Source organism: Melozone crissalis, unplaced genomic scaffold (assembly GCF_028551555.1).
Source record: "Melozone crissalis strain CALT ecotype California unplaced genomic scaffold, PUWL_Pcris_2 ptg000006l_1, whole genome shotgun sequence".
Lineage (NCBI taxonomy): Eukaryota > Metazoa > Chordata > Aves > Passeriformes > Passerellidae > Melozone > Melozone crissalis.
In genome coordinates this window covers 18,068,375-18,092,563 of record NW_026535784.1, presented here as the reverse complement: position 1 = coordinate 18,092,563, position 24,189 = coordinate 18,068,375, and the positions used below count along the sequence as shown (strand labels likewise).

General features: G+C 39.8%; 1 protein-coding gene across 4 annotated transcripts in view; it reads right to left on the bottom strand.

Annotated features, from left to right (window-relative positions):
- Positions 1 to 7,960: 7,960 nt before the first annotated feature.
- The window catches only part of LIMCH1 (LIM and calponin homology domains 1), a 176,195-nt gene continuing 159,966 nt past the window's right edge, over positions 7,961 to 24,189 (bottom strand). For 3 of the 4 annotated variants that reach the window (XM_054294608.1, XM_054294605.1, XM_054294607.1), the window contains 11 exons: positions 23,625 to 23,653; positions 22,538 to 22,621; positions 20,791 to 20,883; positions 19,708 to 19,812; positions 18,221 to 18,357; positions 17,304 to 17,434; positions 15,369 to 15,492; positions 14,051 to 14,137; positions 12,039 to 12,147; positions 11,085 to 11,187; positions 7,961 to 8,695 (listed from right to left, as the gene is read on the bottom strand). In XM_054294608.1, coding sequence (XP_054150583.1) covers positions 8,670 to 8,695; positions 11,085 to 11,187; positions 12,039 to 12,147; positions 14,051 to 14,137; positions 15,369 to 15,492; positions 17,304 to 17,434; positions 18,221 to 18,357; positions 19,708 to 19,812; positions 20,791 to 20,883; positions 22,538 to 22,621; positions 23,625 to 23,653 — 1,028 coding nt within the window. In that variant the 3' untranslated portion in view covers positions 7,961 to 8,669. The remainder of the gene's footprint in view (positions 8,696 to 11,084; positions 11,188 to 12,038; positions 12,148 to 14,050; positions 14,138 to 15,368; positions 15,493 to 17,303; positions 17,435 to 18,220; positions 18,358 to 19,707; positions 19,813 to 20,790; positions 20,884 to 22,537; positions 22,622 to 23,624; positions 23,654 to 24,189) is intronic. The other variant, XM_054294606.1, reaches the window with a different exon arrangement.

The window sequence follows — 24,189 nt, the reverse complement described above, 5'->3', positions numbered from 1 at the left end:
TTAGCACCCATTTCTGCTAGAGCACTCCCCAGCAGGCAGGGCTGCCCTGTTTGCAGGAGTCTCTCCAAAGCCCATCAAGCAGCAACATTGATTATTTTACAGCCCTTCATTCTGACTGCACATGGGCAGGAAGCAGCTGGGAAATGCTGTGTTGATCAACTGAAGAAGAATTTCTTGCTTAAAAAAAATGGAAATCCCCAGCATCTGAGGGGAAAAATTGAAGCTGTCTGTAGCAGATGCACAGCAAAGGTGCAGAGAGAGCAGCAAGCCCTGAGCCCAGTGGGCTAAGCTGGGTGGGCAGCTGTGCAGAGCTGGTACAGCCAAAAGAGCCTCCTGGTAAGCTGGGATGTGCCATGGGGGCACAGCTGGATTTAACTGGCGTGCAGAACAAGGCTGAGAAACTGCTTATGTCCTAGGCTGAGAACTAGAGGGAAGAAGTGCCACAACTCCATCATTTACCTTTTGAGAGCTTGATCCTCGTGGAAGTAGTTTTCCCAAGACAGATACACAGTTCCTGAAGTTAGGATGCTCTTCTGCATCCAATGATTTATTCATCTTTTCCTCTTACCTTGCCTGTATCTGGTAGGAATAAAAATTGATCACTTTTTCCATCAAAGTTTACCAAGTACAATGTAAGTCCTCAGCTCCTGGGGTAACAACACACAAGTGTTATTGTCAGTTATTGTTATTTTCAGCATGTGCAAACAGCCACCTGCTTGAAGAACCTTGATGCAGTAACAAGAAACATCTACATGTTTAATTGTGTTCATGCTGTTAAGCAGATTTTAAGCATTCAAGATAGAGATATTGAGAAAACCAAGTATCAAGTGATTATATTCCATCATTATTTGAATGAACATCTTGTTCAGTTATTTAACTACTAACACACATCCCCATGTGAAAAAACAGCTTTGAAGTTATTGTACCACCTACATCAACTTCAAGAACAGCAATGACTGTGAATGTCCCTGTACATAATCATGGAGGCTTTTTTCCCAGATATAAACCCAACTGCATGGATGGCTTGCAGCTTGTGCAAATGAAAAGTTTGCTCCTTCCCCTTCATCTCCCATAATGAAAAGAATCACTGCAAAGGCAGTGCCATCACCTGAGCTCCTTAGAGTTTGGTTTTTCTAAAAGTTTATCAGAAGTCCATTGCCGTAAGAGATGATTTAACAAGGCACGCCTTGCAATGAACTACAGGCACCATCCTTTTCTGTATAAAAGGGAGTGCATGGAGTGCCCATGATGATTTTGATTCACCACTGTGCATTGCCACCAGGTGGGATACACTGGCCCTGGTGTTGCATAATATTGTGGTGGATGGGCTGCCACCACAGGCAGAAAAGTCAGCTGTCATTTTTTTTGAAAGGTGCTTTTAAGTTTTCATTATCAAATGACATGTAATTACACTTCACTTCACTGGACAGTATCATCCAGTCAAGTGAAATATTATTTTAGTCAGAGGAGAAAAACCTTAAAATTGCCTCTTTGCTAATGACAGAAGGATATAAAAATACCAATCAACATTCCAGGAGAAATATAAGAAGAAAGCTATCAGAAAAAAATTGCAAGAAATAAAGACCTCTATTTCTCTAAAAAGATGCTAGGAGAATGCAGCTGTTTTTCCACAAGGTAAACACAGCTGATTCTACAGCAAAATCTTCCTGTGACGTTCCACATTGCTGCGGGCAAAAGCACATTAGTCACTGCTTTTGAAAGAGATAATGGCTTTTCAACTGCTGAGTACCCCCGTGTATCTGTGACAAATGCTCGGAGAGATAACAGCTTTGGCAGAAGCAAAGTGCAGGGGATGAGAGTTCAGGATGGTTGATTGGCCTCTGCCACTAATTGCCAGCACTGCCATCGTCACACAGATGCACACTGGACATGTAGGTGGCATTCCAACAGAAATGGTTGGAAGTGGGTTTGTGAGGGTGCAAGTTAATTTTAAAAATTCAGCTTCAGTCCACTGGAACAATTTGTAATTTTATCAGTTAGTGGCAGAGATCCCCTCTTAATGTCATCCTACCTGTTATAAAATAACAACAAGATACAAAATGCATTTAGGAGCATGAGTAAGATGTGTGTTAACTGGCTTCTTTTTTACATAGAGTGCTGTTCTTCTATCCATCCATTTTAAACACAGCTGAAGACCTGTGAATACTTAGAAGACAGAATGCATGTCATAGGTCTATCTAACACTGTTGTCTTCACATTTAGCCTGTCTGAAGCCTAACTGGGACATGGCTGGGCACAGAGGGTTTGCAGGGGCCACGTCTGGCTTCAGTGCAGGGCTTTCCCTCTCCAGACTCTGTAAGCAGTGTCTTCCACTCCCCAGAGACCATGGCAAACCATGACCACTTCCTCTGCCCAAGAATGGTTCCAGTATAAACCATGGAACCAGGAAGGGCACAAAAAGCATCAAATATGAGCCAAGCCAAATGTTTTCTAGAAAACCCCCAGAACATCAGTTCATGAAAGAGTTCAGAGAGCTTCAGCCTCAGGCTGGAAGTTATCTGAGTGTTATCATTGTGTACCACTCAGGAAAAACTTTAAGACCTCCATAATTGCACAAAGTCCAACACAGAAAGCTCATGCTGCAACCCAGTCTACTTCAATACATTAGTATTAATTAATGCACCACACTGATGCCAAATCACTCACTGGAATTCACTTTCCCTAAGAAAAGTTTGCAATTAGATTTTAAAAAACCCTACATTTCACATCTTTTGGAAAAATAGCCACTTTGTTCTCACCTGGCAATGTTTAGATGTGGTCCCAGGAAGGTGCATTTGGAGGTGACATCCTCAATTTGAATGACAGGGGCATATTGTTATATTGAGGATTATTGTAACATCTTCTTTGAGCTGTGCACACTCACAAAGTTTTACAAACTAAAGACAACCAAAGAGCATGTGGCCACTGAAAGAAAGGGACAGCCATTGCAAACCCCCAAGTCCAGGCCCCTGGAACAGCAGTTCCAGCATTACTACAAAAAGTTTCCAGAGATGTGGATAGCATGTTTCTGTTTCTGTGTTTGTAATTGGAGTGGTTTTGTCTATAATCAGATATAAAAGATAAAAGGAAATTTTGAAATCTTACTTTCTTTTCCCATTTGATAAATTCTGTTATTTCAAGGAAAGATTTGCAGTTTGGTTAGTTTTGATTTAGTTTCTATACCCATGACTGGCTTCTGCAGGTTTTAACCAGCAGGTCATCTGCTTAGGAAAAAAATTACATCTGTGAGCTATGGATGTGGCATTAGCTAAGAGAATTTACAGTGCATCAGGTGCAGGGAAGCAGATGGACTCTATGGATGAGTGAACAGTGACTTATAAGATTATCTTGAATAATGGAGGGCTTTTTTTCCTAAATTACTTAAAACCCCATATGCTTTGGGGTTTACCTAGCTTCACTACTTACTCTGGCAGAGCATGAGGCATTCCACAAGATCTATGGAGCAGCAGCTCCCTCTTGCATGTTAAACTCATGGTACATTTTATAAAAAACCTGAACTAGAAAATAGGCAACCCCAATAATCCTCAAATGCCAACCCCCCACTGTACTGTAGGAAGAGTCACATCCTGTCCTGTACCTTCTATCTCTTTTTTTGGGCTCTTATTACTTGAAAAACTTGAGCAGCTTCCAGTTTAGTCATTTCCCCTTATCAGGAAATTCAGATGAAATTACATTCCTACCGGAGGCTTTTAAAACTGTATAGGAGACCTGTTTGCCTTTACAGGAGATTTATTTTACTGACATTTTTGTTTTCCCATTCAAGTAGTGGTCATCTGCTCATTTTGAGCATTCACAACCCCTTCTGAATTTCACTGCAGATGTGTCTCTGTCATCTTGTCATGTTGTCACCTTGTCATTTTGTTCCCCAGTTTCCCAACCTGGTGAAGGGCAGGCTTCCACTCTGCACATTTTATTGAGTAACTACTTGACTATCCTCCCATTACTAGGAAGGGGACCCATCAAGACCCATATCTAAAGCTAATTTTCTAAACAAAGTGGTAGCTGCCTGCTTTTAACTGTGCTCCAGAAGAGTTCACTGGATCATGATCAATACTCACAAGGTAAGCAAGCTACTGATGTTCATCACTGTGCCTAGAGCCTCCTGCAGCTACCAGCACCTGCCTGTGTTCACTGATGGCCTCTGCACCAAAACACTGGCAAAGGAGAGAAAATAAATGAGAAACAAAGTGGGTTGGATGGAAGAAACTGAGCACTTGTCCCAGCAAGTCTATGATGGGGGATAGGAGAGGGATGGGGGCATCACACCTGGCCAGGATGAGGAGGAGGCACAGAGCTCTCCTGGGGTGCCACACTCACATCCCTCTTTGTGTGGGGTATCCTCTGCTCTGATGTTTGAACCTCAGCTGTAACAGCCCACTCGTCTCTCCCTTCACCTCCTATTTCTCCCATACACCCTCAGCTTCATCCCACTGCTCAACATGCTCAACATCCCCTTGCCCAGGGATGCCAAGGCCCTGTGAGCCCTGTGGTTTCCCTCAGGGCCCTCCAGGCAGCCTTTGCTACCTGCAGGTGAAGGTTCTGGGGATGTAACCCAGTGACACAACTCCCCATTTACAAGGTATTCAAAATTATTTTGCCTGGTGAATGCAACGCCAATGGTTCCCTTTTAGGACCATAAATGACTGTGCAGGTCACATTCACTAGAAAATAGTAATAATAATAACAATATTACAAAAATCATACCAGGATTGCCACCATTTTCTCCAGCTCATCGGGGTCACAAACAGAGTTTGTCTGTGTGCCAAGCAGCCTTGGTGCAGAGTTGCTGGAGCAGAAACAGCAGCCTGACTGCCTCAAATCCAGCCTCAGAGCAGCCTCCAGTGGCAGCGAGCAGCTCCCACAGACTGGGCCCCAGTGGCACTGCCGGGAATGCCAGCGTGCCTCTGCCACCAGAGAGAGTGCTGGCCCTCATGGACACGCTGGAATAGCGCATGGCCACCACCCCTGCCTTTGGGGAACCAGGATAATGGTTCCGAATAAATGAATGAATGAATGAATGAATGAATGAATGAATGAATGAATGAAAAATTAAATTGTCTGCACATCCTCATGACTCATCTGACAGCCGAGATGTTCTACTGGCACAAACTCAAACTTGTCATCCACTTAAGACTCAATAGAGAAAGGGGCAGTTATTAGTTTAAAATTTTCTGTGAACTTTCTGCTGGTGACTGGACAAGTTTTACCCTTGTTGCAATTCAAGAGTTAGTGAGATACCTTAGCCAATGCAAACCTAAGCACAAACTCCAGGATCTTTGCTACATGGAAATGGAATTAAGCACATATTTAGCACTGCCATATACAAAGTGCTTTGTTGGGTGAAGTCTGAACCACAGTCCACCAACACAGATGAAAGATCTGAGGACTTTAGGTTAGCCTCTCCACAGAAAGCCTTTTCTGTTCATCTTTCACCACAACAGGCACACATGCTCTGCCACGTGCCATCTCAGCCACGTCTTTTTTATTGTCTCATCTCATACACTAAGTCCTGGGAAACATAGTTTGGGTCAGCCAAGCTCAACCAAGCAGAAGCCTCTACTCTGCAATCCAGGTTCACGCAATAGAAGTTAGTTAGAATAAGTAAAATCAACACCACCAAAGGTAATCAACATTTTATTTATAAACATACATTTACTATAAAAGCTGTTGAGTTTTAGACAAGTTTTCCTAATTTCCAGAGGCATTTTAGAATAAATAAAATAAGGGGAAGATTAGCATAATCGGTATTCAACATTAGCCCCAGCTAGGAGAGCAATCCTTGTCCCTGAATGGACATGCAGATAAGGATGGTTCCCCTCTGGTTCACCAACCTTTACGACATTCACTGAAAACTACAGATGTACTGCATCAATAACACTACATAGCAAGAGTAAGGAAAAAATACACCATGAAAATGGGCTTGTAAAATACAGATGGGTTATGACACCTGTTCAGGTTCTCTGAAGTAGTAAGAGGCTAAATAAATTCCAAAACATCTAAAACCCATTACATATATTGTACTTGCTTAGCAATAATAAATCACTTTTTGCAACAAATACATTTACATTGCAGTTCAAATGTGGGAAAGCATTATTTTTTTTATGTGCTCAAAGTTCCTGACTAGAAATGTATAATCTTAACGTGTTTAAACTGGAAAAAAAAAAAAAAGAAAAAAAAATCTTAGCCTGAATGAATTTGCCATGTAAGATTCCAGAGGGAGTATAAAATCAAACATAAGAAGTTGGCAAGTATGATTTGGAAAACTGTTGGAAATTATTCTGTGCTGGAGAGTAGATGTTCATTAGGGGAAAAAAATCGTCATTGTTGAGCGCTGCTTCATTTCGCTTTGAGTACAATCAACTTTGCTAAAGCATGCATACACAAAACTATCTGATAGACACTGGGAGCAATTCCTAAACGACTCCAGAGACCCAGTGATGTGTCTGCAGTGTGATGCAATATCCCTCCCCCCTCTTTCATGCACTTTATCCCAACCATGCTTCTAAGCCCTTTGGGCACTTACCCCTACATGAATGAGAAGCAGGCCTGACCTCTGAGACACCAACCTTTGATACACTTGGGGACTGATTTGCACATCTAACTCTATCACGTGGGTGAAGCAGTGCTAGAGATCCATACCAAATAGATGCACAAGCATGCACAGTCTCATTTAAAAATTAGGTTCAGACATTATATATTTACATATCCTTAATGCAGCGTAGGGAGTTATACAGATGTACCACATCAGATACGAAATCTGCTTCTTGAATTTCCATGTTACACATTCTTTGTGGGAAAATGTTTTAACAACCACAAGCAGAGAGTAAGCATCCTAGTTATCAAAACCTTTTAACAGTAAATCATGCAGGTGGCTGATCAAAATATAGGATATCACTTTTAGTTCCAAAACATTTGTCTGATTTATTTAATTTTTACTTAAAAATATTCCCCAGGTAAAGTCCAAGAAGGACTTCAGCTTGTTGGATTTACTGCATCCATAAGTCATTGCTGACTGTGTGCAACAGCTTCGCATTTTCTAAGGCACAATATTGAGGAAGTCACATGTAACTTTCCAGCAGATAGTCACAATGTCCTCCAATGACATCACATGGGTGTGTTTGATGACACGTAGTTTTGCATGGTTATGCAATTCACATGCACGCAACTGTCTAGCATTTCAATAAATAATTGCTATCTAGAGAACAACTCAGAATTATTGCTTCCCTAATAACCACTTCATTTCTATTTACCAACACATCAAAAGATGACAGATATGCACATAGATAAAAGAAATCTCTATTCATTTAGTTTTATAGTGGTTTTAAGGCAGAAAAAGATTTTTTTCCCTCCATTTGAAGGTATTTCCAGTAACTGTTTACCAAAAAGTCTTAGGATATTTTACAGTTGCAATACATTCCTAACTTTGTCTGAGTATTGTAGATATCTGCTGAACCCTCTGTTTCAATGAGCTGCTGGATCACATGCTTCATCAAAGAGCACAAAGGAAAATTGTGCCAAACACAGGCAAGGTAGTTTTTCTGCCTGCAGCTCCAGCCTCCTCCCTGCCCATCTTCCACACTTCTGGGTTTTGCTGACTATTTTTGGATAGTGGATGGAGGAACACAGGCTCAAGGATGTCTAATTCTCCACCCTGGGGGTTTACCCAAACCACATGTGTTTCTCTGCATGAGATTTCAACCAAGTGTAATGTTTGCAAGTGAATGAGCAGATGTCCAGCCCACTCAAATCAATTGGCAAGTCACATGCCAAAGAGAAAAGCTTCACCACAGCATCAAGCTCAGCTCAGAGACTCACAGCTCCGCTCAGCTGCTCTTCCCCACATCACCTTCCAGCGAGTTTAATAACAACACAGGCTGCTGGGCTTATTAAGAAGGATTGCTCCTGATGGGAATTTTCCCATTGTTAATGGTATGCAGTCTTTAGGTTTAATGAAGAAATCTTTATTTCAGAGAATATTAAGCTATAGTCATGAACATTACTTGAGGTACACAAACAAAAAATCCTATGACTAAAGGTGCAATAATTTATTTGTTTAACTTCTACCCTCCATTGAAGGTAGTATAAACAAAAAATGCTTCAGAAGTACAGGATGTATTATCAAACTAGTCTCTGTATAAAAAAAGTGACAGCTTCAGTTATAACAGAGAAGTCGTGCTGTGATGTTTAGTTTTCCAAATGCACTGATTAGATACTATCTCAAAATTACTTCTCAGCTCAAGTTGGCATATTCTATAAAGGTTCTGTAAACTTAAAGTTTTTAATTGCTAGAAATATTAAAACAAAACAGCTTTATTGCATGTTTATTCTCTTATTACTTTCAAAAGAACAAGGTAACAGACTGGGTATCATAAGCATACCTGAAAGGTGGTTTTGTTTTTTTTTTTTTATAGTACTCAGGCTTTGCTTTCCCAAACATGGTCATACATATTTTGCAAATTTCTTAAGGAAGCAAAAACCAACATATTGCATTTCAAAGGAGCAGGTGCAGCTTTTTTGTGAGTTTTTTAAAAACGAGATGAGAGCCATCATGTCCATGGATTCAAGCTTTTACAAGTGATTGTCTGGAGGCAGCCGATACATATGAGAAGAGAGTTCCTTCTTGAAATTTATTAGGACTGAAAGTCATGTCACAATGTAGTTGGCTGTCCAGCAGCTAGACAAAACAAAACCAAAACAAGCTATTGGTTACAAATTTTAACAAATATAGACTTTTCTGTACATGATCTCTACAATTCAAAAAAATGTATCTTTATATATTTGTGCCCTGTCTTTTCTTTCTTATGCAAAGCTGGGGGGGGGGGGCAGTAACTATGACAAAGATTCAGCATAATTCCAGTGGAAATACATTTTCCTTACCACATGTTGAATGCATTCTGCATGAAGTTTTATCTTATTTTACGCCCAAAGTACTTGTGTGTATATTTATTTAAGACTCTGCAGCCTTTGACTTTGACTCTCATCAACCTGTGACCACTCCCTGTGTTTGACATTGAATAGAGAATTTCCTTCCTTGTGAGGTTTCGTTGAACAGAAACAACCTACTGATAAAAGCCCCATCCACTTTTATCTGAAAACCAGAAATATTTTGGACCCTGGACTACTACATAATCCTTAATGCTTCTCTAGTCGTCTTTTTTGACGATTTATTTCAAAACAGAATTGTCCATTTCTTCAGATAAGCTTCTGGGAGTCAAAATATTTCATCAAGATGTCCATAACTGTCTCCAAACAATACTGACTAACCCTAGGTTAGTCAGAGATTGTCACTTCTGCCCACTGCTGCACAGGTTTCACGGGGGCAGGAAGGCACAAGCCATGCAATCAAACAACTTGATTTGACATTTTGCAGCATTATTCCCAGAACTCAAAGGCAAAACACTGACATTGGACCAGTTTATTCTTAATTTCAGGTGTGCAATGCATCAAATTTTAGCTAAAAAATAGCAACTAGCAATATTTACAGTTCTATCCAAAGCATACAGTTCTATCCTTTCAATTGTCAACAACAGTTACTGCAGCTTAAATTCAACTGACTGGATTTTGAGATTTTGCATGACCAGTGGACCCAGCAGGAAGAGGCAATTTGTTGTAAAAATTAAAACCCCCATGCCATTATTATTCTTCAGTAGCCATACATTTTCTCAAAACCTATTTCCTCTGTCATGGACTTGGTTACCATTCTGCTGGGCATGTAGAAATGCAAAACACTGTTACATGAAACACTGCACACAGCTCTCTAATGCATTTTCTAGTAACACTGCTGTAGAAGTTATAATGGATAGAGTGATTTCTACAGCATATAAGCTGATAATTTTTGAGCCTTTATCTATCCTCAAGGGACCTAGATTTTCATTTAAGTAAAAAGGACTAAGAAGAAAAGGAAATGATAACTTTTATACCTTCCTCTCTTTTTTTGTAAAGCTGGATGAGTAAATCTGCATTTTAAGGGTCAGGACCTCATCCACATGAGGAAGATTTATAGTATCAAGCACTATAGGGAAGGGGAAAACGCTATTTCTAAATATTTCAGGTTAAATAAATAATAAAAAGTTGATAACATTTCTTAGCAGAATTTAAGAAAAAAATCGCCAAAAAAACCAGTTATACAATAGCACCCTCTAGCTCTGCTGCTGGAGAAGTATCTCATTCCTGAAGCGCCAGAGCAAAAGTACTCATTTTTCTTCTGGCAGAGGTAGGGAGGTACTTTTCCTACTCCTGAATTTCTGCAGCCAGTACTTTTGAGAGAGGGCAAGGGAAGTAGCAAGCAAAAAGACCTCTAGATGTCCACTTACCAGTTGGAACTGTAGGCAGTGAATATCCCAAAAAATATTTAACAGGAAGACAATTAATCCTATTGTTTTGCTACTTCCACAAGGTGGAAACCAGCATGATCACTGACCATCACTGGTGACATTGGGGCAAATCTGAAATGTTCTTGTAATTTAGTACCAGTCACAGAAATCCAGGACTTGGAAAGACATTTAGGTGACCTGCTCTAAGGCAGCAAAATCACAAAGTTTTCTTTCTGATATGCAATTGTTGGGCTCATTCTTCAAAATTTATAGCAAGCAACACTATTTAGCACACATCTGGGGATACCACCCAAAGGATTCACTACAAGTTACAGAATGTTCTTAATATTTTACATGACCATTTTGTCCACAAAAGGGAGGCCTAGAGATTTAAAAAAATGGGAACTTCTCCAAATATGGCCCAGGGTCCTAGATCAGGTAGAATTATTTACATTGTCTCATGTGATGTGAGAGATCCAAGCCTCTGGGTCATGCAAAATCTGTGCATAGTATAGGAGTTCATGTTTATGCACAGAAACAACCTTTGAGTCTAATAGTGCTCAACAGAGATCCTCTGGGAAAATTTAATGGGCTTGGAAATCTTTTCTGATCAGAGAAAATCATTAAAATGGCGTGGGAAGACTCCTCTTCCCATGGTGAAGCCACACCTGAGTGTCAGAGCTGGACGAAGCCAGCAGTTAAATCATGGCCACAGCATTCCCTGTCAGAGCTGCCAGGCTCGGTACTCACTCCTGGATCGGATGTAGCAATCGTTGCAGTTCAGAAGGCCATTTCTGATCCTGACATCCGTGCCACTCGCTGCATCTCCCAGCTGGCCCTTGCAAACCCCACACTGTCAGGTGAAGAACACAGAAAGTAAGAGAGACCATGACCTGCTATTTGTCACAACTCTTCCCAAATTTTTACTTTTGTTCAAGTAGTTCTTGGAACGGTGAAAAAAATACCCACCTAGAACCCAGCCCATACTCCTGGGGAACACTGCAAACCAGTAAGAGGGTTTTTATAGAGTCAGAAGTGTTTAGGATTGGATTTTAGCAGCCTCTGCTTACACAGAAGTAAAGCCTAATTCTTATATGGGACATCTGACTTTGAGGCTGCATTCTGTAGGCAGGTAAGTTGTAATGGACAAAGTTTAAAGAGGCCAGAGATTTAGTCTGGGTAAATGTCTAAAATCAAAAAAGTCTTCACAAATGTCTAATATCAATTGAGCCAGAGATAATCAAAATGGATGCTTTCTGATTTCTCTAGAAAACACTCAAAACAGTCAAGAAATATTTCTGGTAAAAGCCAGAATACACCATTCATTCCATTGTCAAAGCTTTCCAACCATGGGGCAGATCAAAGATGGCTTTGGGACTGATCATGCTTTTGGAAGGAAAAGAAAACAACTCGCAAGGTAAATAATGTTATATTTAAAAAACAATGAGCACAACAGAGAAATTATATGATAGTTCCCCCCCTGTAAGAACAGAAGCTAAATTTGCTTGCTTGATCACAGGTTTTAGTCCAATTAATGTGTCTGACTGCAAGATAACACATTAGTTGTGTTATTTCCACTTCTTTACAAACATGCTCAGACATAACCATGTAAATCCCCTGGTCCTCTCATTTCCATTTTCATATCTACTCTCTACTTGCACTGTGCATGACTTGAGGTTTTTCTTAATAAAGCAAGAACCATACCCTGAAGCACTGAATATGGAAATAGAGACCGAGTGTTTCAATAATCATGGCAGCTCCTTTTCCAAGAGGCAGACCACAGGTAGAACAAAGCTTCTTCCCGCTGACAGACCTAGGAGGCAAACATGGCTGTAAGAACACTACAACTGAGAGAAAAATGTGGCTTCAAGAAGACTGCAACTGATGCTAAAATGACAGCATAACTACAGTAGCACAGACCAGGCACTGGCTGACTCATTTCAGACTGTGCTGCTGCAGCCACTTAATACTATAACTAGTCAGAGAAAACCTGAAATTGGATCTCCACCTGCAATGCAGAAAATTCTTCAACTTGCACCTTCAGCAGTCCTGAAGGACTGTCTAGACCTCTCTCCTAAATCTACTGTTGGATGACAGGTGGGTGAAGGTTCAGAGCCCCAGGAACAACTGGTGCCCTTTTTCATAATGGTTTTAATGGCAGTGCAGCTACCCACTTTATGGGTCTCATACTTTTCACTTCTCTCCTGCCTGTCAGCCTGCCAGAACTGATTCTTGGCCTAGTGAGATAGATCTGAGAGCAAAAGGGATCCCCTGTCACTCTGTGTCACCAATGCTTTTTTCAACCAGGAGAAAAACTGTGTGATACTTCATGAGTTTTGAAAAGACAGTTTGATGAAATACTACTCAGATAAGCAAGTTTACAATCTCTTGCTATGAGGTTTTGATGCAGCAACACAATAAGCCACCAACAGATACAGATCTGGACTGCAGCGTGACAAAAGAGCCATTTAGGAAAAAAAAAAAAAAAAAGAGACACAGAGAAAGAGAGACAGAAACAGCAGAAAAACTCATCACAATTAGAAAATTGCCCTTTCTTCCAACTATTGAGCCCACTATGTACACAGGCAGCACAGACATATGACCCTCTTGTTGGTTCATTATCATTATTCCTTTTAGAATAACTTCACTGGGGTTTTTTTCCCCCTCCTACAGCCTTAACCCTTCTGCTTCTATGTTATTTTGGAGTTCACCTTTGTTTTTACTTCTTCTCCACTATCAGAGTTACTACAAGAGCAAATTAAAGTCTCGGATCTTGAGAAATTTTTAAGAGTTTTCTAATGTTTTAGTGGAAAAATTAATTATATCCCATCTATTGTTTACAAAACTAAGATTTAGGTCAGAAAAAGATCATGCAAAAGATTCTCAGATCAGAATATAGCTACTTAATAATATGAAGTAGCTATCACAACGAGTGACCTGTAGCAAGGAAATGCAATCCCACCAAAACTGCAGCTATGGTTAGAAAAACATAATAAATTGTTCACTTAAAAAATTCCCAATAGTTTCATGTCAATGCAAATGAGGGCTTTGCTCTGAAAAGTGAAGAACAATGCAATTCAAAAAGAAGGAAACTTGCTGTGTTCTGTGCTGTATTAATTTACCCTATTTAATAAGCAAAGTGATTTTAATATATCCCAAATTATCAGTGATTTAATCAGGCTACATGTATTTAGAGTTGGTACACATAACTAACTGAAAAATGTACAGATTGCTTTGAGAGAATCAAATCTCTAGGAGATTAGCATGACTGTGGGCAAAGTAAAATTCAGCAAAACAGCAAAATGTGTTTCTAGTTTGGAAATGAAAGGAAAAAATTATTTTTAAATCAGTAAGTGCCAATGTCTAGAGCAGATCTTACTCCTGAGCAGGTGACTATTCACAATGAAGATATTCTTTGGCTTAAGTGCTCTGAGCTCACACTTTGACTGAGGTTTATACTGTCCCATTTCAATTTTATTGAAATTTCAATGATCAAGCAGAGTTCTAGAGCTGCTCTCTGAACTGTGTTATTTGAAAATGTAACAGTACCACTGAAGCTGGCAAAAAATACGGGAGCTACATGTTTATCCCATGGACAGGTATGAATTGCAACACCTTGCAGACTTAATAGTGCATCCACATAATACTAATGTGATTTTCACTCTGGCAGTTCCCCAGCAACAAGATGTGCCTGGTCTGCAAAATTCCTTATTGACCTTTGGTACCTGTTGGGTGAGTGACTGAGAGCAGCAGGAGAGCAGGGAGATGACGGCCCAGATCGGAAGTTCTCATGGTAGCCTGCCCTAAAACACAGCAGAGAAGACATGTTACTACAGGTGAACAACAAATGAAACCAGGTTTTGTACGGAGAAACTCCAGTTAGTGAATTTCAGGACTTTTGGTTCTGAGTCTGCTCGCTGCTGCTCAGTCAGGTAACTCACACAGTAATCAGCCATATGGAGACTCCTGCCCACCCCACCAATTCATCACAGCTCCCACCATGATGAGGGGGGGTTAAGCCAAGTCACACCACACCACACCACACCCTCTGTTGGCCCTTTACTGAGTAAAAAGGAAGCTACCAACACAGAAAGGCAGTTTATTTGGTTAATGGTTATTTGCTATCTATGCTACTCTGAAAGAGCTTGGTGATCAAAACCATGGTTTTTGTTATCAGAAATCATATGACTGATCCAAACTGTAACTGCTTAAAATGGTTTCTAGATTAAATAACAATTTTCTCAAACATACACACAAGCAGCTTATAGCAGTTTATAATGAGGAATAGGTAATCAAACCTCAATCTACATTAGTTTTGACTGGATACAATCTTAATAGAGGTAACAGGTTTTGCAGAAGACTGTGTTTATATATATGCTAATGAAAACAGACGTTACTTTCTCGTTGCATAGCTTCTTTTTGTAAATACTAGGCAGACAGATTCCTTATTTACCAAAAGAACTGGTGTTACCATTCAGTAAGGCTTACTCAAAAACCACAGGCAAAGTAGCAAGAAAAAAACACTTCACCAAAGTTTACAGCAGAAGGCAAATACTATTTTATCTCAATCTTCTTTTAAAAGGCATAATCTTTAAAGTACTAGAAAGTAGCAATCAATACGTGTTTGGAAGATGAGGAATGAAGCTCCTGGATACCATCTTCAAAGAGGCAGATATAACCTGACAACCCCATCCTCATATTTAGCTACTTATTACCTACAAATATTTGTCTCAGGCAATTAAAACAAATTAAGCATATGAAAAGTTATGCAGATATGTGCTGAAAGAGCTAAGGGGAAAGAAGAGAGAGGCATGCAGGGGGTGTGCTCCCTCCTGAAATGAGTAACTGTGGTGCCTGTAATGAGAAATCAAGTAGATAAATGTCAGCAGTCTCTGTGGGAAAGCCAGACATGAAGGACATCTTCACACTGCAGGACTCATCAAACCCAACCAACAAAAGATGCTGAGCAGGAGTGTAAGGGAGAACAGAGCGAGCAGGACTTCTCAATCTCTTCAATAACCTTTATATTCTCACCTCCTTGCTTCCCCTGCAGAGCTTGGTTGCTGTCCCACAGCCTGGCCCAGGAATGGTCTCTGCCGAATGTCCTCCGCGCACTGTGGAGATCGCCTTGTCAGCAGCTGCTGATTCCAGGAGACATCTACAGCCAGAGGTGGGGAAAACTCAGCATTTGAGGCAAAAGGCTTTTGTCAGTATTTATAAACCATCATGGATTGTGGGCACACAACAAAGGAGAGAGATGTACTGCCTCTTAAAACAAACTTCTCAGAAACCCCCACAAAGTCAGAGACAGGTTTTGCTACATCAGAAGACCTCTTTGGAACATCATTCCTCAGCATTACCCTCACATACACATGATCTACCCTGCTGCTGAATGTATTTCTGAAGGGGGAAAGGGCAAGGTCAAACAGCCATCCACAAACAGCACTTGGGAAAATAAGGTTGTCGTAATGGAGGAAGCACCAGAGACCAGAAACTACTGTGGTGCTGGAGGATCCAAACGTCTCAACAGCAGGAGTTAAGGGGATGGTGGTACTGTCACTGCTCTCCATAAACCTCCTGATGAACAGTAATTCCTTTGTCATTTTCTTCTGTGCTTCACATGGCTCAGTGACAGTAACAGCCTCACAGCAAAAAGCAATGACCTGTGAGATGCCCAGGCAGCCAGCCATCCTATCCTTGAGAAACACTGCATTACCTGGACCCTGCAAGATGAATTTTGTGGCTCACAGCTGGAGAAAAGCCTTACCTTGCTGTGTGCCAACCATCTGGTTTAGAGAATGAAAACTTTGCTGGGGCCTATGAAAGCCTGTTACCTGTTTTGATATCAAGACAATAAACCCGCCTGATTATTTAAGGGTTTAAGGAGGGAGCAAGGATGGGATGCTTTAAGAGGCAAGAAAGGAGCTGTCAGAATACTTGCAGAGGACCAAATCGTTGAAAAGAACCCAGGAAAACCCTTAAGCAGGGTTATTAGCAGATGCAGTTTAAAATTGTCAAACCTGTTAAATTTTCTTAATCACTACTACAAATCCCCAAGGCTGTATTGCTGGATAATATATAGTCTGCTTGCTTTCTTTCTTTGTGCAACTTTTATCAAAGCACTAAGAATACAATAAAACTGAGACAAGGAAGCCTACTAAGTTTACTAGGCTGAATTTTCATTTGGAGCAAGTAATAACACTGAAAACTTTTCAATCCATAGACACTTAATTTTTTAGAATAATGAATTTTTATGCTGAACTGAAACCAGAAATCTAAAACTTGATTTCAGAATTCGCATTCACTTGCTGTCTTTAGTCCTACTTATTTACTTTCCACTGTTCACTTGTATTAGGTAGATAATGATGCTAAGTTCATTCATTTGCTGGTTTTTGGTTTTTTTTTTTAGGGTGACCCTCATGACAGCAATGCTTTGGGGAAATTCTTTCCTTCAAAAACATCCATACTCGTGGAAGCTAAAAAAAATAAATTAAATTTAAATGTCATTAGACATTGCTAATGACAAAATTGAGGCAGGTGTTGCTTTAGGCTTGGTTTGAAAAGGTTACATATCACATGTAGTGATTTTGACTGGACTGAAATGAACATCAAGAATCTAATCACCTACAAAAACGCAAAGTAAGTGTTGGAAATATGCTCTTTGTATCAAGATAAATCCTATATGTTGTAGGCATGTAAGATTATGTAAAAGATAGAAGATAAACTTTTTAACTGATACTGTGAACATGCAGGCCTATAAATGAGATACCTGCTGTCATCTCTGATGGAAACAAGAGGACTTTAAATTTCACCTTAACATATTTATCTTTGCTAACTTTAAATAAATTTTTAGTCTGAGACATTCCAGTTTTGAAGATATATGTATACTGTCAATTTCCAAAATGCTTTGAGTTAGGTTCCTGCCTGACTTCTATCTGGAGAAGAACATATGCATGGGAAGAGTCTTACTCTCATCGTGGGTCAGAGGCAGGTTCAGCCTGGCAGGTGAGCTGCGCTCCATCCCTGGCATGTGGTGCTCCTGCTCGCTTCCTCCTTTCAGGATACCAGTCCCTGGGTATCCTGAGAGCACCTTATTTCCACTGCAATAAAAATAAGTCACATTGTACAAACAAAGCCAGGAGAAATGTCACCCAGAACATAATGGCTAAAACAGACTTTTGAATATCAGTCTGTTTTTTACAAAAAAGATTTTTGCTATTCTGTCAATTTTGCAATGACAAAACAATGAAAAAACCTTGATGAATTAACAAATTTGTCTCCAAACAGTCCAAGTCCTCCTGTTTACCTCAAAATGCCACTTAGATGTGCTGAAGATCATTTTGCATTTGTAGAAAAGGGCTTCTTTGACAGAAAAAAAGCTTTAATCCATGTTCTCTATACACTGCTCAGCATCATCAGATGCCTCTTCTCTTTTGTGACACCTGTCAATTAGCAGTTGAGCAAAGTCCAGGACTTCAAACACCAAGGGTATGGCATTTCTGAGATAGCCAGGCAATTTCACACAGGTTCTGAGTGAAAACAGCCACTGCTCCTTTAGTCCTTCAGATGGCTTGTGAAATGTGCACAAGACACAGTGCAGTGATGCACACAGATGTCTGAGCTGTCTAAGGTCTGATCTGGTTGCTGTGACAGCCTCTTGGCAAAGCCATACAAGACAAAGACAACACTTCTGATATGCACAACTAGCACTGTGCACTGCCACACATGCATTGGTCTGTGGGGCCAGTGAACACTGATCAGGATGTATTGCATGGAGGCCACCAAGTGCTGATGCTCCAGCATCAGTTGTGGGCATGTGTGATATCCCAGAAGCCAAGAGAACACAAAGCTCCACAGGGTTAGAAATGCTTAGGGTTAATACATACCTCCTCTTTTCTTGCCAGAGTTCACTTTCCTTGCTTTTCAGAGGTGACACAGTGTCCTGTTCCCAGAGCAGATTTTTCTGCTTTGGAACTTCTTTTTGCTTGCCTTCCCCTGTACAGCTGTTTGAATCAGTTGAGTTCTAGAAGACAGATGAAGAGGGAACAAGGAGCTCCCTTTGAATTTGGCATTGGTGAACACATGGGAAAAGTACAGGCTGCCCCTAGATACATTGTGTTGACACACCTTATTATCAAAAAGAACATCTCTCATTTATATAGTAGAGCCACTTGACCCTGATAAGGCTCACTTTGGATTCAATTAAGACTTTAGCTGAAACAACAACTGGTTGGACTGAGCTGAGCATGAAATAAGTTAGGTACCAATTATGGTGCTAAGGATGGCAAATCAAAATTTCCCATTACATAATCTTTGGCAGAAATCCCTGAATTATTTTGAGAGCCTAGACAGTCTCCCATTGGACTTGTGAGGACTTTGTGAATGACCTCAGCTTGCTGTCACTGCCTAGGAGCAAAGCATTACTCACATGCACTGGGCATCCTCAGAGACAACACAGTACTACTTCCAAAGTGCTACAGGAGTGGTTCATATCTGACTTGTGGAGCTTGAAGAAGCAATGGCATGAGATCCTTTGCTTCTGGGTGCAGGCAGTGCCTTGACTGTGGCATAAGCAGCTCCACCAAGGAAGTTACTACTACACAGCCATGTGGGAAATTTGCCATGGCTGAGGCCTTTGCACAGGGAGGAGTGAGAACAGGGGGGCAGGAAGAGTGAGAGGAGAATCAATTGATACAGTACTCCTAATCCTGAAGTTCAGTGGAAAAAGGCAGATGACTGGGTGCTGGTGCCTTAGGCAAGAGAAAATTACATCTGTGAATCCCACATTTACTTGACTGTGATTTCACCTGGGGTCTCATTCTCTGATCTCTGCAAACACTAACTTAATCAGATGCTAGATGCATTAAATTAAATATTTTTTGCTGCATAAATGAAAAAAAAGCCAAAGAAACATAGAGAGTAAACATTCTTCTGTTTGTTTTGCTGCTTTCTAGGAGGGATGATGGGAGAGAAAAGGAGGAAAACTGGGGAGGTAGGATTCAGTCTCATCGGAGATATATATAAAGCACTATTTTACACTCAAGATTTTGTATTCAGGGAAACCACTTAAGATTTTGTTGGCTTTGGAAGATGATTAAAATTTCGCAGCACTGGTTAAGGGACAGAGCAGCTGCAAACAGAAAGTATTCTTTGCTCCAGTTAAAAATGGGATGGTAGCAGTTTGCTTGGGAATACAGCTATTCAGTAAAAATCTGTAAGCCACAGCACTCTGAGGCATCACCATTAGAGATGAGACCCAGGGAATATCCTTACTCTTCCTGCTCCCAGACTTTGACAGCCTTTAGCTAAGGATTAAACTTTGCACTGAAGATGGCTTACTCTTCAATGCCTTACTAGTCCATGAGAAACTCACCACTGTCTTGTTTCCTTCAGTGGTAGAGGAAGAAGAGGAGAGGAGCTCAGCGGAGTTTGAAGAAACAATGAATGGAACTACAGTATCCTCAATTATCTTTCGTTCCTGAAGAAAGAGGATCAGGAGAGAGTGGGGGTTAAAAATACAGAATGTAAACTGTGAGCTTATGAAACACATAAGAAAAATAAGATTTGGCTATGTACCAAATTTAGATGGCTAGATAAGGACTTGTGGTACTGAGAATAATGGTAACACCCCAATTTTTAATTTGCTTCGGGGTTTTGCACTTCCATTCCTTTTACCACTGAGATGGAATTTCCAAAACAGGAAAGAATATTTCACTTTCGTGGAACTACTGCTTCACAGAGCACAAATATATTAAGTTTAATACAAAAGTATGAAATTACCATTGGTACATGAGAAACTTATTCTGAAAGTTGAAAAAAAATTCTTGTTTAGACCACAAGTATATCCCTCAAGCACAGATGAGAAACCATCCATTTTCATAATGCATAGACAAACTTATAAACCTTTCCCAGTTTCCTTCAATAATGACCTACACACCACAGAAGAAAACCACTATCTTCTAGATTGTTAATATTCCACAACTGCAACCTTTGAACATCTCCTGTGGATTTATTTTTTTTTTTTTAAGGGCAGTTACAAAATTCCTCCATGATCAAACCCAAGGCAGACAACAATTTCACCTGGAGTTCCACCAAGTCTAGGCACCAGATACATGCCAAAATACACAGGGCTCTGGCCCTGCAGGGAAGTCTGAGCGTGCCCAGACACAGCTGTACTGACTCACCCTGACTTGCACAGCAATTAGACACCTCCACCTATGCGGAGGTGCTGAGGATACCTGTCCAAATATTTAAATATTTTTCCTCAACATTTATGGCAGTGTTTAAGAGAAACAGTCCTCCTCAAAATTCAGCCTTGAAGAGGATTTTCATTAATTAATCTAGGTATGGGATGATTTTTTTTGTTGTTTTTGCACCCATAAGTGGGTGCATTGAAATATACACACACAAAAAAAATAAAGCCCCACAAAACAACCTCCTCTACTGAGCCTTATACCTCCTCATAGTATCTACGCTCCTCCTCTTCAACTTCTCTCTGGGCCTTCTCCCATTCCTCTTTCAGCTTGTACTGCTCCTTCTGATACTTCTCCTATACATGGATACAAATGCAGGTAAATTCAGAGCACTCAGTATTAAGAGCAAATTCTGTAGTATCCCCACAGTAAAAATTAATTTGCTAAGAGTAGTTTAATCAGAAATAGGATTAAATAAAAGGATAAAAGGATAAAAATTGGAAACATCCATGGGTGTCAAAAATAAAAACTTCTTTTTAACTTTGCCCATTTTTTTCTAGGACTTACATTTAACACCTTCAAACTTCAAGGACCTTTTGTCACATTAGAAGTAGTTTAATTTCTTAGAATTCTAAAAATCTTTCATTGGAAATGAAGTTTATGCTCAAAAATATTTATAATTTCTTGTTTATCTTACTGTATTAAGTTTCAAAAATGTTTCACAGACCCCGAAACACTGAGACAATGGTTGTATATTAAAAACTTCAGCAAAGTAGCATATAAATAAGCAGGTTTTGCAGATACCAGGACTAATTTAAGAGAAATGCCATTAACTCTAATCTAAGAGATATGCCAATACAATTTAATGAATGATGAATAACTATGCAAGTTTAAGAGATAAAGAGTGTGCAAAGCTTTGAAGAGAGTAAGATTATAATTAGCTAAATATCTTATTTTCTTCCTTGAAGGCATGATTTCTTAAGAATTGTTTTCACAGAGTTTTGCGCAAAAAAATATCTCAAAGAGGTGTTTAAAATTGTTTGCCAGAGCTGGTTTGAATATGGAGAGGAATGGTGAATTCCACTTCCCTCTTACACCAGTTCCAACATCTGTTCATATTGGTAACCACATCTGCCTACTCCAGAAAATAAGCATTTACTATTGAGAGAGTAGCCCCATGTGCCAGAAAAATTATTATGAGAATTTTACACTATTTTAAGAGGTGCAAAATTAGACTATCTCAAGAAAGCATAGAGATACACAAGTCCTACTTAAAGGATTAAAAGACCCCATTTTATTATTCTCCCTCCTTGGACAGTTGTTTGCTCTTCTGTTACATGCAACAAAGATGTGATTTCTTTGGGATCAAAGCTAGTCACAGTTTCAAAAGACACTTCTGACTGACTGGGAGATTCAGGTTCTCATGTCCACTGCATTTCTTCCCACTAGGACACAAACCTAGAACTTTTAGAGTTTACTGTACCACTAGGCAAAACTAATGGCTGTTTTGAAGATATTTCCCTCTCTTACAAAACCCCCTCAAACCCAAGTCCTTTCATGTCCAAATTTAGCTTGGTATTTTCCAAGAAGAACCTGTGAACAAAGCAGAATCCTATGAAAAGCTATTAAGACCATAATTTTAAAGAAGAATTAAAGAAGAGGCATCAGGGTTAGGAAATTGTCAGTCTTGACAAAAAGGCTCCAAATAATTAAGAGTTTTGCAGTCTATGTTCAGCATAATTTAAATATAATTGAGGACCAACACATTCAGTTTAGCTGTGCACTGGATTGCAGGACCAAGTCCTTCTGGTCTTTCCATGAAGTGGGTAAGGGAGACATGAGAGTGCCTAAACCACACAGAACGTTTGTGCTCATTTATCACTCAACTGCCACAGAATTTGCTCAAGCATGCACAGAGGACGTGGAAAACATGAAATGCTCAACTTTTGTCCAAAAGGGACAATTCAACAGCTGAACCACACAGTGGAAGACACACATTTTCTTCCCTACCTGAAGCAAGCGTTCTTGCTCGTGCTGCCACCTTTCCTGGCGCTTGCGCTCTTCTTCTGGATCCCAGGACCAAAAGTTGAAACGCTTAAGTGAAGGAAAACCAAGCTATTAGACCGTGACACTGCACTTCACATGGCCATCACAGAAAACTGCACTGGGCCTGATTAAACCCCACCAATGATGTGACAATGGGAAATTGGGAACTAGATAAGGGCTCTCTCAGGTAGCAGACAATATTCTTAGCTTCAGTGACACTTGGGATTGCCCATTAGTAGCCACATGATAAAAGAATCATTTGGTTTGCAAAGAAAGTCTTGGGAAACTTCAACTGAAGGGAGGAAAAAGGTCTTAAAGCAAGCTCTAAGCATCACTGAACAGAGTCACCTCCAGGGACTCAAATTTAAAGAATGTATATATTTTGCTTCTCTATAATCTTCTTTACAACATGAAAAGCAATTTTAGTTTGCAAAAAATATAATCTCATTTTATGTCTGCCAGCAAAACAGCCTATAGCCTTGCCTTGAATTTTTATTCATAATTAAATAAATCCTCAGGCTTCGCTAAGGATCCTATCACATAATATACTTAAAATCTTTGTAATCAAGGGCAACTTTAGATACCTCCTGTCATATCCCTTTCCACTATAAGCAGTATTTGAATCTCATAGGAAGAGATTATGTCTATTTCTATATGGCAAACAGAATGTGAAATACTGTGTACTTCAGAGTAGCATTTTTTGTGTGTTGGGGTTTTTTGTTTCATTGAGGAAACAGTACAATTGTGAAGTCCTTTCATTTCTATGCATTAAAATGCAATGGATAATTTAGAATTACATCTTATTTAGAGATTCTGAAGCTTTAGTGGCTCCAGCAACCAAATACTGTATCGCTAGCTCCAGAGAAGAGGAGAATGCATGAATTCCAGATTCAGACAATGCCTTGATTTGGGTTGTACTTTTCTTCTTACATGTCCATGAGAAAAAGTTCTCATTCTGATTTAGGGATGTTACAAGAGGGTTTGCATAAAAAAATAATTTCTGCTAAACACAAATCACTAAACCAAATAATAATGCAAAAAAGGTACTCACATTTGATTTATCACCAGTATCAGAATCAGCTATTAAAAAAAAAACAGAACAAGGAAAGATTAAATTTAGCATAGCAAAATTTCCTCAGCCTGTAAATAAATCTACATTATATCTGTATGTTAGTTTCCTATTTACTCCCACAACCAAATGCAAGGACTAATTGCAAGCTAATAAATCAGAAAACCAGATTATACCCATCACCAACAAAACTACTTTTTATCTGGATTTAAAGGAGCACAATAACTAATATCAGGTTCTACTCTACCAATAACTAATGCCATCTACTTCTGACCACAGATGTTAGCAGTGTTCAGACACTGAGTCTTACCTACCTTGATCTACTTTTCCCTTCGTGATTCAGTGCAAGGAAGGAAAAAGTACAGCAATGCTAAAAGGATGGGACTACACTACTCAAGAGCCACAGTTACGAAGAGAACCATTGCCATTTTCTATCCAAATGTCTTTGAAAATTAGACTGATTAAAAGAAATTAAGACAAAGGTATTTATAGGCAAGGGATTTCTTTTGGGTGCCTGAAACCAGAGCATCGCAACAATGTGCAACCC